General features: G+C 44.9%; 1 protein-coding gene across 1 annotated transcript in view; it reads left to right on the top strand.

Annotated features, from left to right (window-relative positions):
- lmbrd1 (LMBR1 domain containing 1) overlaps positions 1-19,598 on the top strand; it is a 163,814-nt gene extending 144,216 nt beyond the window's left edge. Inside the window, exons 10-14 of the mRNA XM_042317801.1 lie at positions 8,695-8,759; positions 10,358-10,460; positions 14,607-14,711; positions 16,552-16,701; positions 18,840-19,598. Of these exons, the coding sequence (XP_042173735.1) occupies positions 8,695-8,759; positions 10,358-10,460; positions 14,607-14,711; positions 16,552-16,701; positions 18,840-18,980 (564 nt within the window). The 3' untranslated portion in view covers positions 18,981-19,598. The remainder of the gene's footprint in view (positions 1-8,694; positions 8,760-10,357; positions 10,461-14,606; positions 14,712-16,551; positions 16,702-18,839) is intronic.
- The last annotated feature ends 203 nt before the right edge of the window (positions 19,599-19,801 follow it).

Below are 19,801 nucleotides of genomic sequence, written 5' to 3'. Positions count from 1 at the left end.
CACACACACACACACACACACACACACACAGACAGACAGACACACACAGACAGACACACACACAGACACACACACAGACAGACACACACACAGACAGACACAGACAGACACACACACACACACAGACACAGACAGACAGGCAGACAGGCAGACAGACAGGCAGACAGACAGACAGACACAGACACACACACAGACACACACACAGCCACATACACACAGACAGACAGACACACACACACAGACAGGCAGACACACACAGACAGACAGACACACACACAGACACACGCAGACAGACACATACACACAGACAGATACACACACACACAGACGAGGTGGACTATATAGGGATTAGGGTTCCATGTGACACAGCCGTGGTTATTACAGAGATACTACATGTTGTGGATTATGGTCCATGTGGTTATTACAGAGATACTACATGTTGTGGATTAGGGTTCCATGTGGGACACAGCCGTGGTTATTACAGAGATACTACATGTTGTGGATTAGGGTTCCATGTGAGACACACCCGTGGTTATTACAGAGATACTACATGTTGTGGGTTAGGGTTCCATGTGGTTATTACAGAGATACTACATGTTGTGGATTAGGGTTCCATGTAGTAATTACAGAGATACTACATGTTGTGGATTAGGGTTCCATGTGGTTATTACAGAGATACTACATGTTGTGGATTAGGGTTCCATGTGGGACACACCCGTGGTTATTACAGAGATACTACATGTTGTGGGTTAGGGTTCTTTGTGGTTATTACAGAGATACTACATGTTGTGGATTAGGGTTCCATGTGGGACACACCCGTGGTTATTACAGATATACTATATGTTGTGGGTTAGGGTTCCATGTGGTTATTACAGAGATACTACATGTTGTGGGTTAGGGTTCCATGTGGTTATTACAGAGATACTACATGTTGTGGGTTATGGTTCCATGTGGTTATTACAGAGATACTACATGTTGTGGATTAGGGTTCCATGTGGTTATTACAGAGATACTACATGTTGTGGATTCCGGTTCCATGTGGTAATTACAGAGATACTACATTTTTTTTAATTTTTTTATTTCACCTTTAATTAACCAGGTAGGCCAGTTGAGAACAAGTTCTCATTTGCAACTGCGACCTGGCCAAGATAAAGCATAGCAGTGTGAGCAGACAACACAGAGTTACACATGGAATAAACAATTAACAAGTCAATAACACAGTAGAAAACAAAGGGGGGAGTCTATATACAATGTGTGCAAAAGGCATGAGGAGGTAGGCGAATAATTACAATTTTGCAGATTAATACTGGAGTGATAAATGATCAGATGGTCATGTACAGGTAGAGATATTGGTGTGCAAAAGAGCAAGTAAATAAATAAAAACAGTATGGGGATGAGGTAGGTGAAAATGGGTGGGCTATTTACCAATAGACTATGTACAGCAGCAGCGATCGGTTAGCTGCTCAGATAGCTGATGTTTGAAGTTGGTGAGGGAGATAAAAGTCTCCAACTTCAGCGATTTTTGCAATTCGTTCCAGTCACAGGCAGCAGAGTACTGGAACGAAAGGCGGCCAAATGAGGTGTTGGCTTTAGGGATGATCAGTGAGATACACCTGCTGGAGCGCGTGCTACGGATGGGTGTTGCCATCGTGACCAGTGAACTGAGATAAGGCGGAGCTTTACCTAGCATGGACTTGTAGATGACCTGGAGCCAGTGGGTCTGGCGACGAATATGTAACGAGGGCCAGCCGACCAGAGCATACAGGTCGCAGTGGTGGGTGGTATAAGGTGCTTTAGTGACAAAACGGATGGCACTGTGATAGACTGCATACATGTTGTGGATTAGGGTTCCATGTGGTTATTACAGAGATACTACATGTTGTGGATTAGGGTTCCATGTGGTTATTACAGAGATACTACATGTTGTGGATTCCGGTTCCATGTGGTAATTACAGAGATACTACATGTTGTGGATTAGGGTTCCATGTGGTAATTACAGAGATACTGCATGTTGTGGATTAGGGTTCCATGTGGTTATTACAGAGATACTGCATGTTGTGGATTAGGGTTCCATGTGGTTATTACAGAGATACTACATGTTGTGGATTAGGGTTCCATGTGGTAATTACAGAGATACTGCATGTTGTGGATTAGGGTTCCATGTGGTTATTACAGAGATACTACATGTTGTGGGTTAGGGTTCCATGTGGGACACAGCCGTGGTTAATTACAGAGATACTACATGTTGTGGGTTAGGGTTCCATGTGGGACACAGCCGTGGTTATTACAGAGATACTACATGTTGTGGGTTATGGTTCCATGTGGTTATTACAGAGATACTACATGTTGTGGGTTAGGGTTCCATGTGGTAATTACAGAGATACTACATGTTGTGGATTAGGGTTCCATGTAGTAATTACAGAGATACTACATGTTGTGGATTAGGGTTCCATGTGGTTATTACAGAGATACTACATGTTGTGGGTTAGGGTTCCATGTGGGACACAGCCGTGGTTATTACAGAGATACTACATGTTGTGGGTTAGGGTTCCATGTGGTTATTACAGAGATACTACATGTTGTGGATTAGGGTTCCATGTGGTTATTACAGAGATACTACATGTTGTGGATTAGGGTTCCATGTGGTTATTACAGATATACTACATGTTGTGGGTTATGGTTCCATGTGGTTATTACAGAGATACTACATGTTGTGGATTAGGGTTCCATGTGGTAATTACAGAGATACTGCATGTTGTGGATTAGGGTTCCATGTAGTTATTACAGAGATACTACATGTTGTGGGTTATGGTTCCATGTGGTTATTACAGAGATACTGCATGTTGTGGATTAGGGTTCCATGTAGTTATTACAGAGATACTACATGTTGTGGGTTATGGTTCCATGTGGTTATTACAGAGATACTACATGTTGTGGGTTATGGTTCCATGTGGTTATTACAGAGATACTACATGTTGTGGATTAGGGTTCCATGTGGTTATTACAGAGATACTACATGTTGTGGATTAGGGTTCCATGTGGTTATTACAGAGATACTACATGTTATGGGTTAGGGTTACATGTGGGTAGGGTTGCACATTTTGGGGAATATTCCGAGGTGGAAACTTTCCGTGAGAATTAACGGGAATATATGGGAATAAACAGGAATATATGGGAATTAACGGCAATATATGCAAATTATTATTAATACCATTTAAATGTAGATGTTTTTTTGCATTGGATATATTTGCCCAATCATATGGAGACAGAAGCATCAACCTTTTACCTCATCATAAGTAGACATAATGATTTAATCCTTCCAATAGAAATAAAAAACAAACATTTTAGTTGACTCTTCACATGGGTTGATTTCACTGAACAACAAAAGAAAGGGAATATTGAATGATCCCCAATGATCCATCTCCCAAAAATGTTTTCAACATACTTCTGTAAAAATATAGTCTGGAAACTAAAGCTTTGGTTGTCTTCCTCTCGGGCTTCCATGTCTTTTCCCTGGACTTCCTCAATGTCCACCTCTTGAACATCAGACTCTGAGGCCTCATCTTCACGGTCACTTTCCAACCTTGTTGAGGATGGCTTGTTGTCAGGCTCAAAAAGCCCGGATGGCCACCAATTTTTCAACCATTGTGTTGGTCTGCCTGTTTAGTGCTTTGGTGTATGTGTTTCCAAACAAGGACCAGTTGCGCTCTGAGGCAGCTGATGTTTGTGGGATTTGGAGGATGATGGAGGCAACAGGGGAAAGAGCCTCAGATCCACAAAGTCCCTTCCACCAGGTGGCTGATGAGATATGTTGGCACGACTGCCATATTGCATCTCCATCCCAAAGCCCTTGCTTGGAAGTGTACTTCACCAGACTGCCAAGAACCTTGCTCTCATCCAGGCCAAGGTGGCGAGACACAGAAGTGATGACACCATAGGCCTTGTTGATCTCTGCACCAGACAGGATGCTCTTGCCAGCATACTTGGGGTCCAACATGTACGCTGCGGCGTGTGTGGGCTTCAGGCAGAAGTCTTCATGCTTTTTGATGTATTTCAGAACAGAATGTGGTGCTCTAATTCTTCTCACTTTGCTTGGTGATGTAGATTGTTGCTATAACTTGATGACCCTTCCCATACCTAACAATTCCCTTGGCTCTATTGTAGAATGTATCCATTGTTTTCAGTGCTATGATGTCCTCGAGGAGCAGATTCAATGCATGAGCAGCACAGCCAATGGGTGTGATGTGAGGGTAGGATCCTCCACTTTAGACCAAACAGCCTTCATGTTCGCAGCATTGTCTGTCACCAGTGCAAATACCTTCTGTGGTCCAAGGTCATTGATGACTGCCTTCAGCTCATCTGCAATGTAGAGACCGGTGTGTCTGTTGTCCCTTACGTCTGTGCTCTTGTAGAATACTGGTTGAGGGGTGGAGATTATGTAGTTAATTATTCCTTGCCCACAAACATTCAACCACCCATTAGAGATGATTGGAATACAGTCTGCCAACTCTATGATTTGCTTGACCTTCACTTGAACTCTGTTGAACTCTGCATCCAGCAAATTAGTAGATAAAGCATGTCTGGTTGGAGGGTTGTATGCTGGGTGAAGAACATTCAGAAATATCTTCCAATACACATTGCCTGTGAGCATCAGAGGTGAACCAGTTGCATACACAGCTCGAGCAAGACATTCATCAGCATTTCTCTGACTACGTTCCTCCATTGGGTCAAAAAAACATCGGATTCTAGGAGGACCATGAGCTGTTGCTATCGAATACAAGTAGAAGGATTTCTGTCAGAGGTTACTTGTTGTGAACGCTGAGAGAACTTTATGCACTTGGCCAGATGATTCTGCATCTTTGTTGCATTCTTCACATATGATTTGGCACAGTATTTGCAAATGTACACAGCTTTTCCTTCTACATTAGCTGCAGTGAAATGTCTCCACACATCAGACAGTGTCCGTGGCATTTTCCTGGAAAGATTAGAAAGAAATGTGTAAAAAAATAAATAATACAATTCCATGTACAGATAAATAGTTAAGCAGTTAGATTAAACAGCTCCTTAGTAAGATAAGATACATGTTTAAAATGAAAAGTATGGAAACAGGTGAATTAATACTCAGTTAGCAGGCTCAAACACGCTAAAACCCGCATGGTAGAAAAAACAGATTGTTAACAAGATAGAAATGATTTAAACTGACTTTGCTGTAGGCTACTATTTACTAGTTAACAAAAAAAATATTTATGTAGTAGAAAATGTTTTCACCCCACCCAGTATTGTAATCAAAACTTACCAGAAAGCATGTAGTCCTTGGCTCAGACAGTGTAGTAGTGTGGGCTCAATAGCATCTCATTAGTTTGCAAGATCTTGAGAATCAGCTGTACATGTGATGGCAGAATGCACTGTGCATGTAGAGGGTTGCAACTCCATTGAATTGGGGATAGTTTAACCAAAATATGCCACAAGACCTAGAATTGCCTTGTGTAAAAAAAGGTTCACTGTTATAAGCTAACTTTTTTTGGGATGAACTTAAGCGAAATTCCCAGGCTTGACTTCCCATGGAACATGTCCCAGAAGGTTTCCAAACCTTTGCAACCCTACGTGTGGGACACAGCCGTGGTTATTACAGCCGTGGTTATTACAGCCGTGGTTATCACAGCCGTGGTTATCACAGCCGTGGTTATCACAGCCGTGGTTATCACAGCCGTGGTTATCACAGCCGTGGTTATCACAGCCGTGGTTATCACAGCCGTGGTTATTACAGCCGTGGTTATCACAGCCGTGGTTATCACAGCCGGGTTATCACAGCCGTGGTTATCACAGCCGTGGTTATCACAGCCGTGGTTATCACAGCCGTGGTTATCACGTGGTTATTACAGCCGTGGTTATTATTAGCCGTGGTTATTACAGCTGTGGTTATTACAGCCGTGGTTATCACGTGGTTATCCAGCCGTGGTTATCACGTGGCCGTGGTTATCACGTGGTTATCAGCCGTGGTTATCACAGCCGTGGTTATCACAGTGGTTATTACAGCCGGGTTATCACAGCCGTGGTTATCACAGCCGTGGTTATTACAGCCGTGGTTATTACAGCCGTGGTTATCACAGCCGTGGTTATCATCACAGCCGTGGTTATCACAGCCGTGGTTATTACAGCCGTGGTTATTACAGCCGTGGTTATTACAGCCGTGGTTATCACAGCCGTGGTTATCACAGCCGTGGTTATCACAGCCGTGGTTATCACAGCCGTGGTTAGCCGTGGTTATTACAGGGTTATTACAGCCGTGGTTATTACAGTTGTTTATTACAGCCGTGGTTATCACGTGGTTATCACAGCCGTGGTTATTACAGCTGTGGTTATTACACATCACGTGGTTATCACAGCCGTTATCACGTGGCTACAGCCGTGGTTATCACAGGCCGTGGTTATCACAGCCGTGGTTATTACAGCCGTGGTTATTACAGCCGTGGTTATCACAGCCGTGGTTATCACAGCCGTGGTTATCACAGCCGTGGTTATCACAGCCGTGGTTATTACAGCCGTGGTTATCACAGCCGTGGTTATCAGCCGTGGTTTATCACAGCCGTGGTTATTACAGCCGTGGTTATCACGTGGTTATTAGCCGTGGTTATCACAGCCGTGGTTATCACAGCCGTGGTTATTACAGCCGTGGTTATTACAGCCGTGGTTATCACAGCCGCGGTTATTACAGCCGTGGTTATTACAGCCGTGGTTATTACAGCCGTGGTTATCACGTGGTTATTACAGCCGTGGTTATTACAGCCATGGTTATCACGTGGTTATTACAGCCGTGGTTATCACAGCCGTGGTTATCACAGCCGTGGTTATTACAGCCGCGGTTATCACAGCCGTGGTTATTACAGGGATACTACATGTTGTTCACAGAGAGACAGCATTTTCTGAAGGAGACACAGTTAGACCCAGAAGATTAACACAGGCTGTCAGATGTCATTGGGCTCAGCAATGTCATGGTGTTTGTGTCTGTGTGCGCACGTGTTTGGTGTGTGTGTGTGTGTGTTGTGGGGTGTCTGTATCTGGCACATGTGTGTACATGTGTTTGACTGTATTTTTTCCCCTGGTGGACAAAGTTGGTAAGTGACATTTTTAGCTGACCTGAGGCCAGAAGGGCCACTGGAAGGCTGGCGAGCAGACAGACACACACACAGACACACACACTCACTCACTCACTCACACACACACACACACACACACACACACACACACACACAGACACACACACACACACAGACACACACACACAGACACACACACACACACACACACACACACACACACACACACACACACACACACACACACACACACACACACACACAGAGGTCTGGGCCTCTGTTTCGCCTCCCCGTCACCTTTGGCAGCAGTAGCAGACCGCGCTCTGTGCCCGGCCAGTCCATATGGCCATGCTTTGACAAATGACATGACCTTTAGGTTAAAGTCTGAAGGCTCATGAGTTGCCATTCTAACACGTTTTAGTCCCCTCTGCATGTAGTCTACAGCATGGAGGATATTAATACTGAACACTTCCCTTGTGACTGATGCCTTCAACAACATAACATCTCTCTTTTATCTTCTCTCTTTCTCTCGCCTTTTCGCTCTTTCTTTGTCTCTTTCTCCTTTCTTTCTCTCTCTCTCCCTCCTCTCTTTCTCTCCCTATTCCCCTCCCTCTTCCCTTTCTCTCTCTCCCTCCCTCCTCCCTTTCTCTCCCTCCCTCCCTCCTCCCTCCTCCCTTTCTCCCTCCCTCCCTCCCTCCTCCCTCTCTCTCTCTCCCTCCCTTTCTCCTCCCTTTCTCTCCCTCCCTCCTCTCTCTCTCCTCCCTCCTCTCTCTCTCCTCTCTCTCTCTCTCCCTCCCTCCTCTCTCTCTCCCTCCCTCCTCTCTTTCTCTCCCTATTCCTCCCTCCCTCTCTCTCTCTCTCTCTCTCTCTCCCTCCCTCCCTCCCTCCCTCCCTCCCTCCCTCCCTCCTCTCTCTCTCTCTCCTCCCACCTCCCTTCTCTCTCTCCCTCCCACCTCCCTTTCTCTCTCCCTCCCACCTCCCTTTCTCTCTCCCTCCCACCTCCCTTTCTCTCCCTCCCTCCTCTCTCTCTCCCCACCCTCCTCCCTTTCTCTCCCTCCCTCCCTCTTCTCTCTCTCTCTCTCCTCCCTCCTCCTCTCTCTCTCTCTCCCTCCCTCCTCTCTCTCTCTCTCCCTCCCACCTCCCTCCTCTCTTTCTCTCCCTATTCCTCCTCTCTCTCTCCCTCCCTCCTCCCTCCTCTCTCTCTCCCTCCCTCTTCCCTCCTCTCTCTCTCCCTCCCTCCTCTCTCTCTCTCTCTCTCCCTCCCTCCTCTCTCTCTCTCTCCCTCCCTACTCTCTCTATCTCTCTCCCTCTCTCTCCTCTCTTTCTCTCCCTATTCCTCCTCTCTCTCTCCCTCCCTCCTCTCTCTCTCCCTCCCTCCTCTCCCTCCCTCCCTCCCTCCCTCCCTCCCTCCCTCCCTCCCTCCCTCCCTCCCTCCCCCCTCCCTCCCTCCCTCCTCCCTCCCTCCCTCCCTCTCCCTCCCTCCCTCCTCTCTCTCCCTCCCTCCTCTCCCTCCCTCCCTCCCTCCCTCCCTCCCTCCCTCTCCCTCCCTCCCTCCCTCCCTCCCTCCTCTCCCTCCTCTCTCTCTCTCTCTCTCCAGATTCTGCTGGGAATTTTCTTCATCCTGTTCGCTCTGCTGTTTGTTGTGGCTCTGTTCATTTCAAAGTAAGTAGACTCCTGTACACCTAACCTGCCATACAAATGTAATGCAGTCACTCTTATTGACTACAACACGTAAGTATGACTGTTTCTGGGTACGATAGTAATAGTTAGTATAGATAGTACAGGCCCACGTCGCACAGACAGTGTTGTTACCAAGACGCATGAGTCACACAGACAGTGTTGTTACTAAGACTCATGAGTCACACAGACAGTGTTGTTACTAAGACTCATGAGTCACACAGACAGTGTTGTTACTCAGACTCATGAGTCACACAGACAGTGTTGTTACTAAGACTCATGAGTCACACAGACAGAGTTGTTACTAAGACTCAGGAGTCACACAGACAGTGTTTACTTAGGAGTCACACAGACAGTACTAGACTCAGGAGTCACACAGACAGTGTTGTTACTAAGACTCATGAGTCACACAGACAGTGTTGTTACTCAGACTCATGAGTCACACAGACAGTGTTGTTACTAAGACTCATGAGTCACACAGACAGTGTTGTTACTAAGACTCAGGAGTCACACAGACAGTGTTGTTACTAAGACTCATGAGTCATACAAACAGTGTTGTTACTAAGACTCATGAGTCACACAGACAGTGTTGTTACTAAGACTCAGGAGTCACACAGACAGTGTTGTTACTAAGACTCAGGAGTCACACAGACAGTGTTGTTACTAAGACTCAGGAGTCACACAGACAGTGTTGTTACTAAGACTCATGAGTCATACAAACAGTGTTGTTACTAAGACTCATGAGTCACACAGACACTGTTGTTACTAAGACTCATGAGTCACACAGGCAGTGTTGTTACTTGTGATTGTAGTTAGTGTAGCCAGTGAAGTTTCAGAGTGCTGTCAGATCTCATATCTGATAAAAGTTCATATGGATTTATGATGCATGGTTAAACTAATGTGAAATAGTTTGTGTCTGTTATAGTAATGTGTTGTTAAACTCATGTGAAATAGTTTGTGTCTGTTATAGTAATGTGTTGTTAAACTCATGTGAAATAGTTTGTGTCTGTTATAGTAATGTGTTGTTAAACTCATGTGAAATAGTTTGTGTTGTTAAACTCATGTGAAATAGTTTGTGTCTGTTATGGTAATGTGTTGTTAAACTCATGTGAAATAGTTTGTGTCTGTTATAGTAATGTGTTGTTAAACTCATGTGAAATAGTTTGTGTCTGTTATAGTAATGTGTTGTTAAACTCATGTGAAATAGTTTGTGTCTGTTATAGTAATGTGTTGTTAAACTCATGTGAAATAGTTTGTGTCTGTTATAGTAATGTGTTGTTAAACTCATGTGAAATAGTTTGTGTCTGTTATAGTAATGTGTTGTTAAACTCATGTGAAATAGTTTGTGTCTGTTATAGTAATGTGTTGTTAAACTCATGTGAAATAGTTTGTGTCTGTTATAGTAATGTGTTGTTAAACTCATGTGAAATAGTTTGTGTCTGTTATAGTAATGTGTTGTTAAACTCATGTGAAATAGTTTGTGTTGTTAAACTAATGTGAAATAGTTTGTGTCTGTGAATGTACCCTCCTGTGAACAATAATTTCCTTGGAAGAGAACTAAACTAGTCTGTTCTGTTCTGCAGTTTGGACAAAGCTCTTCACTCTGCTGGCATCAGTTCTGGCTTCATGGTGTTTGGCACCAACCTGACCAACCCTCTGAATGAACTCCTGCTGACTCTACAGCCTGTGAGTACTGTTTGTGTGTTTGTGTGTAGATGAATGCACTTACTGTAAGTCGCTCTGAATAAGAACGTCTGCTAAATGACAAAACGGTTAAGTGTTTGTGTGTGTATATGTGTATGTCATGTGTGTCTGCGCGCAGCCTGGGAGTATACTGAAGCCCTCTTTCCTTAAAGTGGGATAATGTTCCATGCTGTTGGCCTCAGGGGGATAATGTCCCATGTCGTTGGCCTCAGTGGGATAATGTTCCATGCTGTTGGCCTCAGGGGGATAATGTTCCATGTCGTTGGCCTCAGTGGGATAATGTTCCATGCTGTTGGCCTCAGTGGGATAATGTTCCATGCTGTTGGCCTCAGTGGGATAATGTTCCATGCCTTTGGCCTCAGTGGGATAATGTTCCATGCCTTTGGCCTCAGTGGGATAATGTTCCATGCCTTTGGCCTCAGTGGGATAATGTTCCATGCTGTTGGCCTCAGTGGGATAATGTTCCATGCTGTTGACCTCAGTGGGATAATGTTCCATGTCGTTGGCCTCAGTGGGATAATGTTCCATGCTGTTGGCCTCAGTGGGATAATGTTCCATGCTGTTGGCCTCAGTGGGATAATGTTCCATGCTGTTGACCCCAGTGGGATAATGTTCCATGTCGTTGGCCTCAGTCGGATAATGTTCCATGCCTTTGGCCTCAGTGGGATAATGTTCCATGCTGTTGGCCTCAGGGGGATAATGTTCCATGCTGTTGGCCTTAGTGGGATAATGTTCCATGCCGTTGGCCTCAGTGGGATAATGTTCCATGCCTTTGGCCTCAGTCGGATAATGTTCCATGCCGTTGGCCTCAGTCGGATAATGTTCCATGCCGTTGGCCTCAGTGGGATAATGTTCCATGCCGTTGGCCTCAGTGGGATAATGTTCCATGCTGTTGGCCTCAGTGGGATAATGTTCCATGCCGTTGGCCTCAGTGGGATAATGTTCCATGTCGTTGGCCTCAGTGGGATAATGTTCCATGCTGTTGGCCTCAGTGGGATAATGTTCCATGCCGTTGGCCTCAGTGGGATAATGTTCCATGTCGTTGGGCCTCAGTGGGATAATGTTCCATGTCGTTGGCCTCAGTGGGATAATGTTCCATGCCGTTGGCCTCAGGGGATAATGTTCCATGTCGTGGCCTCAGTGGGATAATGTTCCATCAGTGGGATAATGTTCCATGTTGTTGACCTCAGTGGGATAATGTTCCATGCCGTTGACCTCAGTGGGATAATGTTCCATGTCGTTGACCTCAGTGGGATAATGTTCCATGCCGTTGGCCTCAGTGGGATAATGTTCCATGTCGTTGGCCTCAGTGGGATAATGTTCCATGTCGTTGGCCTCAGTGGGATAATGTTCCATGTCGTTGACCTCAGTGGGATAATGTTCCATGTCGTTGGCCTCAGTGGGATAATGTTCCATGTCGTTGGCCTCAGTGGGATAATGTTCCAAGTCGTTGCCCTCAGTGGGATAATGTTCCATGTCGTTGCCCTCAGTGGGATAATGTTCCATGTCGTTGGCCTCAGTGGGATAATGTTCCATGCTGTTGGCCTCAGTGGGATAATGTTCCATGCCGTTGGCCTCAGTGGGATAATGTTCATAATTTTAACTTTTAGATATTACTTTATCAGAAGTGTAAAATGGTATGTGGCTCGGTAGAGATTTAAATGAGTGTATTTTACTTTAATTTGATGTTAGTAGTGGAATGGTAAGTGTTCCGGTGCCTTGGTATATAATCGTTCCATTGCCACCCTTCGTCATCGTTGTCAAATCAGCTAATCAGATCAAGAAGTACTAGAGAAAGAATGGGTCCCACATGGCACTCCATTCCCTATATAATGCACTACCTTTGACAAGATCCCTATGGGCCCAGGTTAAAAGTAGTGCACTATATATGGAATAAGGTGCCATTTGGGACACAGCCAGAGAGAAGTCCTGGCCGTTGATTTCTGCAATTAGAGTAGGATACTTTAATTAAAATATATTATTCCCCTAGGACCCATGGTGAAGGAGAATAATCACCACCACATTACTGGCGTATTCATAATGTCTTCTCTGTGATGTGAATGACCAAAACCCTGGGTTCCTAATCCCTACATAGCGCACTACTTTTGAGAGATGGAGAGAGAGTTGTTGACATATATAGAACATAGGCTGCTATTTGAGATCATCCAGCCCCTGATTGGCTTGTAGGAGGATATGATGATGGGAATTGTAAAGGTCACAGTGTATCCTACTATTTAACATGCATGTCAAGCCCAGTCGGAGTTATGAGTGTAAAGCTGCCAAAGTGCCAGGCATTAACATTTCCTCCACAGTGTCGTGCAGCCAAAGCAACTTATTGGACAGTCCTTTTCCGTCAGCATGACTTTCAAAGAGTTTTCAAAAACTTTTACATTTATTATTTTTTGAGCGACCCACTGAAGCGAACACACACCTAGACACACACACACACACACACACACACACACACACACACACACACACACACACACACACACACACACACACACACACACACCTACAGTTTCTCAATATGTATACTACCAAGCTCCATACTACCATGCTCTGAGTGCATTCTCTGAAGACGTTCTCTTCAGTACGTTCCTGTATTACCTCACACTGAGCAGCACTCCCCTACTGTATTACCTCACACTGAGCAGCACTCCCCCTACTGTATTACCTCACACTGAGCAGCACTCCCCTACTGTATTACCTCACACTGAGCAGCACTCCCCTACTGTAGCACTTACCTCACACTGAGCAGCACTCCCCTACTGTATTACCTCACACTGAGCAGCACTCCCCTACTGTATTACCTCAGTCCTCCCCTACTGTATTACCTCACACTGAGCAGCACTCCCCCACTGTATTACCTCACACTGAGCAGCACTCCCCTACTGTATTACCTCACACTGAGCAGCACTCCCCTACTCCTCAGTCCTCCCCTACTGTATTACCTCACACTGAGCAGCACTCCCCTACTGTATTACCTCACACTGAGCAGCACTCCCCTACTGTATTACCTCACACTGAGCAGCACTCCCCTACTGTATTACCTCACACTGAGCAGCACTCCCCTACTGTATTACCTCACACTGAGCAGCACTCCCCTACTGTATTACCTCACACTGAGCAGCACTCCCCTACTGTATTACCTCACACTGAGCAGCACTCCCCCTACTGTATTACCTCACACTGAGCAGCACTCCCCCTACTGTATTACCTCACACTGAGCAGCACTCCCCCTACTGTATTACCTCACACTGAGCAGCACTCCCCCTACTGTATTACCTCACACAGAGTTACAGACCAGCAGACTGATGCTAATTGCCCCATCTCAACACAGCTCTGTGTGTGTGTGGATATTGGAATGATTCCCTGTTAAAAAGGAATGAGTTGGGAGCTATCACACTGTCTCTCTGTATCTCTCACGCCTTCTGTCTCTCTCTCTGTCTCTCTCTCTGTCTCTCTGTCTCTCTCTGTCTCCTCTCTCTCTCTCTGTGTCTCTCTCTCTCTCTCTCTCTGTGTCTCTCTCTCTCTCTGTCTCTCTCTCTCTCTCTCTCTCTCTCTCTCTCTCTCTCTCTCTCTCTCTCTCTCTCTCTCTCTCTCTCTCTCTGTGTCTCTCTCTCTCTCTCTCTCAATTCAATTCAATTCAAGGGCTTTATTGGCATGGGAAACATGTGTTAACATTGCCAAAGCAAGTGAGGTAGATAATATATAAAGTGAAATAAACAATAAAAATTAACAGTAGACATCACACATACAGAAGTTTCAAAACAATAAAGACATTACAAATGTCATATTATATATATACAGTGTTTTAACAATCTACAAATGGTAAAGGACACAAGATAAAATAAATAAGCATAGATATGGGTTGTATTTACAATGGTGCGTGTTCTTCACTGGTTGCCCTTTTCTCGTGGCAACAGGTCACAAATCTTGCTGCTTTGATGGCACACTGTGGAATTTCACCCAGTAGATATGGGAGTTTTTCAAAATTGGATTTGTTTTCGAATTCTTTGTGGATCTGTGTAATCTATCTCTCTCTCTCTCTGTCTCTCTCTCTCTGTGTGTGTGTGTGTCTCTCTCTCTCTCTGTGTCTCTAACCTTTGACCTGATGTCTCCCAGGTGTTCCCGTTGGATTATGTCCTGATCACTGTCATCACCATGTACTTTGTGTTCACCTCCATGGCCGGCATCAGGAACATGGGCATCTGGTTCTTCTGGATACGGGTCAGGACAGCTCCCCACACACACACTCACACACACACACACACCTAGGCACACACACACACACTTGCCCGTTCATAAAGTATTCACAATAATTCACATAATAGAAGATTTGTATCATTATGTCTCATTGCTACATCTATGTGTGGTAGATGAACCTGCTTTCGCTGTTTCTCCATGATGATCAAATCAAATCAAATGTATTTATATAGCCCTTTGTACATCAGCTGATATCTCAAAGTGCTGTACAGAAACCCAGCCTTAAACCCCAAACAGCAAGCAAAGCAGGTGTCTGCATTATTGTTTTTAACTAGCTGGAAGACATACTAATCTAACTGACAACAGACATACTATCTATAACTGCATGTTTCCTGTCTCTATCACTTCCTAGGAGACATTCTCTATTGTTTTTAACTAGCTGGAAGACATGCTAATGTGACAGCAGACATACTATCTATAACTGCATGTTTCCTGTCTCTATCACTTCCTAGAAGACATGCTCTATTGTTTTTAACTAGCTGGAAGACATACTAATCTAACTGACAGCAGACATACTATCTATATCATGTTTCCTAACTGACATTCTCTATTGTTTTTACAGACATAATCACCATAACTATGTTTCATCACAGAAGACATGCTCTATCAACCTGGAACTGACAACAGACAGACGTATCACCTAACTGACAACAGACGTAATCACCTAACTAACAACAGACGTAATCACCTAACTTGACAACAGAGCTGAAGACGTAATCACCTAACTGACAACAGACGTAATCACCTAACTGACAACAGACAACAGACAGACAGACGTAATCACTGACTAACACCTAACTGACAACAGACGTAATCACCTAACTGACAGACGTAATCACCTAACTGACAACAGACGTAATCACCTAACTGACAACAGACGTAATCACCTAACTGACAACAGACGTAATCACCTAACTGACAACAGACGTAATCACCTAACTGACAACAGACGTAATCACCTAACTGACAACAGACGTAATCACCTAACTGACAACAGACGTAATCACCTAACTGACAACAGACGTAATCACCTAACTGACAACAGACGTAATCACCTAACTGACAACAGACGTAATCACCTAACTGACAACAGACGTAATCATGCTCACCTAACTGAAACAGCAATCATCTAGCTGACAATCACCTAACTGACAGACGTAATCACCTAACTGACAACAGACGTAATCACCTAACTGACAACAGACGTAATCACCTAACTGACAACAGACGTAATCACCTAACTGACAACAGGCGTAATCACCTAACTGACAACAGACGTAATCACCTAACTGACAACAGACGTAATCACCTAACTGAAACAGACGTGACAACAGACGTAATCACCTAACTGACAACAGACGTAATCACCTAACTGACAATCACCTAACTGACAACAGACGTAATCACCTAACTGACAACAGACGTAATCACCTAACTGACAACAGACGTAATCACCTAACTGACAACAGACGTAATCACCTAACTGACAACAGACGTAATCACCTAACTGACAACAGACGTAATCATCTAACTGACAACAGACGTAATCATCTAACTGAACTGTGTTGTCTGACAGCAGACATTCTAATCTAACAGAACTGTGTTGTCTGACAGCAGACATACTAATCTAACTGAACTGTGTTGTCTGACAGCAGACATACTAATCTAACTGAACTGTGTTGTCTGACAGCAGACATACTAATCTAACTGAACTGTGTTGTCTGACAGCAGACATACTAATCTAACTGAACTGTGTTGTCTGACAGCAGACATACTAATCTAATTGAACTGTGTTGTCTGACAGCTGTACAAGATCAGACCCAAGAGAACCCGTCCCCAGGCCCTCCTCTTCCTCTGCATGATTCTACTGCTGATTGTCCTTCACACCAGCTTCATGATCTACAGTCTGGCCCCGCAGTACGTCATGTACGGGAGCCAGAACTATCTGCTGCAGGTGACCCCAGGCTGGGTGTGTGGGGGAAGGGCTGGGTGTGTCTGGGGATAGGGTGTGTGTGTGTGTGTGTGTGTGTGTGTGTGGGGGGGGGGGGTCTGGGGAGACTACTGTACAACCATCGAGATTTGTCAGATTCAACAGAAGATCTCTTTGTTTCTTGGGACCTAGAACAAGCATCTCTGTTTTGTCCGAGTTTAAAAGTAGAACATTTGCAGCCATCCACTTCCTTATGTCTGAAACACAGGCTTCTAGCGAGGGAAATTTTGGGGCTTCACCATGTTTCATCGAAATGTACAGTACAGCTGTGTGTCATCCGCATAGCAGTGAAAGTTAACATTATGTTTCTGAATCACATCACCTCAGAGGGAGTGGGGGTGTGTTTGGGGGATCTGGGGTGGGGGTGTCTGGGGAGGGGGTGGGGTTGAGCATGTCTGGGGAGGAGGTGGGGGGGTGGGTGGGTGTGTGTGTGGGGGGGGTCATTTCTTGTGTAAAAAAGCAAGTCATTAATAATGTTAGAAATCTAAGCAAAGATATTTTAATGAGTGTAAATCCACATCACTAACACACACCAATACTGTTCACCCCTATACCCAGCCTCATTCATCATCTCTCTCTCTGTCCTTAACACCATTGTCTCCTTCTGATCCATTGGAACAGGGAACCAGGGGATTTATAACTTAGACCCTGCTCTAACATTCTTCTATTTGGGTTTCACTGTCAATTTGGGTGGATTAAATCTAACAAACTCTGAAGGAGTGAGGGGTGAGGGTTCCATCCTCCTGAAGGAGTGAGGGTTCCATCCTCCTGAATCCTCCTGAAAGAGTGAGGGTTCAATCCTCCTGACGGAGTGAGGGTTCCATCCTCCTGAATCCTCCTGAAGGAGTGATGGTTCCATCCACCTGAATCCTCCTAAAGGAGAGAGGGTTCCATCCTCCTGAATCCTGAAGGAGTGAGGGTTCCATCCTCCTGAATCCTGAAGGAGTGAGGGTTCCATCCTCCTGAATCCTGAAGGAGTGAGGGTTCCATCCTCCTGAATCCTGAAGGAGTGAGGGTTCCATCCTCCTGAATCCTGAAGGAGTGAGGGTTCCATCCTCCTGAATCCTGAAGGAGTGAGGGTTCCATCCTCCTGAATCCTCCTAAAGGAGTGAGGGTTCCATCCTCCTGAATCCTCCTAAAGGAGTGAGTGTTCCATCCTCCTGAATCCTCCTAAAGGAGTGAGTGTTCCATCCTCCTGAATCCTCCTAAAGGAGTGAGTGTTCCATCCTCCTGAATCCTCCTAAAGGAGTGAGGGTTCCATCCTCCTGAATCCTCCTAAAGGAGTGAGGGTTCCATCCTCCTGAATCCTCTAAAAGGAGTGAGGGTTCCATTCTCCTGAATCCTCTAAAAGGAGTGAGGGTTCCATTCTCCTGAATCCTCCTAAAGGAGTGATGATTCCATCCTCCTGAATCCTCTAAAAGGAGTGAGGGTTCCATCCTCCTGAATCCTCCTAAAGGAGTGAGGGTTCCATCCTCCTGAATCCTCCTAAAGGAGTGAGGGTTCCATCCTCCTGAATCCTCCTAAAGGCTTTGGTTCATGATTGGTTGAAGGATAAACATGTGATTTTAAATGTAAATGGCAGCACAACAAAATATGATAACGAACAGTTATTGTATTAGCTACATTAGTTGCATTAGCTGCCTTAGCCTCATTAGCTACATCAACTACATCAGTGCATTAACTACATTAGCTGCCTTAGCCTCATTAGCTACATTAGCCTCATTAGCCACATTAGCCACATTAGCTACATTAGCTGCCTTAGCCTCATTAGCTACATTAGCCTCATTAGCCACATTAGCTACATTAGCTGCCTTAGCCTCATTAGCTACATTAGCCTCATTAGCCACATTAGCTACATTAGCTGCCTTAGGCTCATTAGCCACATTAGCCTCATTAGCTGCCTTAGCTACACACCTTGGTGGAATACAATGATGACCATACATGTTTTATTTTCTGGATTGCAGTTGAGTTGAATGGAAAACTGTGTACGCTTAGTTAGTTTAAGTGCACATCCTTCATATTATAGCAAACAAACAGTACTGGATACTTTGTTTGCTATGGAGAAGAGAAACATGCCTCTTTTTGTGTGTGTGTTTGGTCAGAGCCCGATGCCACCAGGGAATAATACCACTTGGACTACCAAGACCTGCGATGCCGACGCACCTCAAGGTAAGACTGCCAGCCACACACAGACACACACACACACAGACACACACACACACACACACGAAGACTATCTCTAGCAGTATAGCAAGATGCTATATTCTTTCCATACGTAGAGACCTACCAGTCCATCAGAGGAAAGAAGACTCGGGATAAAGAAGGAAGCGTGTAATATATAATGAACACATTAGAATATATGATCAATGTTTAATATCTCACAAAAGGCCTACATCCCAAATGGCACCCTATTCCCTATTTAGTGCACTACTTTCTACCATGGGCCTTGGTCAAAAGTATTGCACTAAATAAGGACTGGGGTGGCATTTTGGATACAGACAAAGAGATGGTGGTGTAGAGGCGAGTTATCCTCATGTCCAACAGTGGTACACAAGACCTTCTTTGGTATCATTCATTATTCAACCAGGATGAATTAATGTCAAGGACAAGCATTTACTGATGGATTACATGGCCTCCTAGCCTCCTCAACAGTTACTACGGGGAAGTCAGCCATGCAGACACAAACGGGAATATGCATCATTCCTATTCCAGCGAGCTGGATCACATGCATTTATTCATCCTGCCTAATGCTCGAGGCAGAGCGGGCCTGTCTTAGATAGTGTATGTTTCCCAAATGGCACCCTATTCCTTATGTAGTGCACTACATTAGACAGAGAGCCTTATCAAAAGTATCGCACTATATAGGGCAGGGGTATTCAACTCTTACCCTACGAGGTCCGGAGCCTGCAGGGTTTTCTGTTCTACCTGATAATGAATTGCACCCACCTGGTGTCCCAGGTCTAAATCAGTCCCTGTGTTTTCCACGTTTGGGAGGAAGTGCTCAGGGACGAAGGTGGCTCAGAGGGAGAGATGTGGGGATACAGTACTTCAGAGAAGTTGGAGT

This window comes from Oncorhynchus tshawytscha, unplaced genomic scaffold (assembly GCF_018296145.1).
Source record: "Oncorhynchus tshawytscha isolate Ot180627B unplaced genomic scaffold, Otsh_v2.0 Un_scaffold_3672_pilon_pilon, whole genome shotgun sequence".
Taxonomy (NCBI): domain Eukaryota; kingdom Metazoa; phylum Chordata; class Actinopteri; order Salmoniformes; family Salmonidae; genus Oncorhynchus; species Oncorhynchus tshawytscha.
The sequence above is the reverse complement of the archived record's forward strand: the minus strand, read 5'-3'. Positions and strand labels throughout refer to the sequence as shown.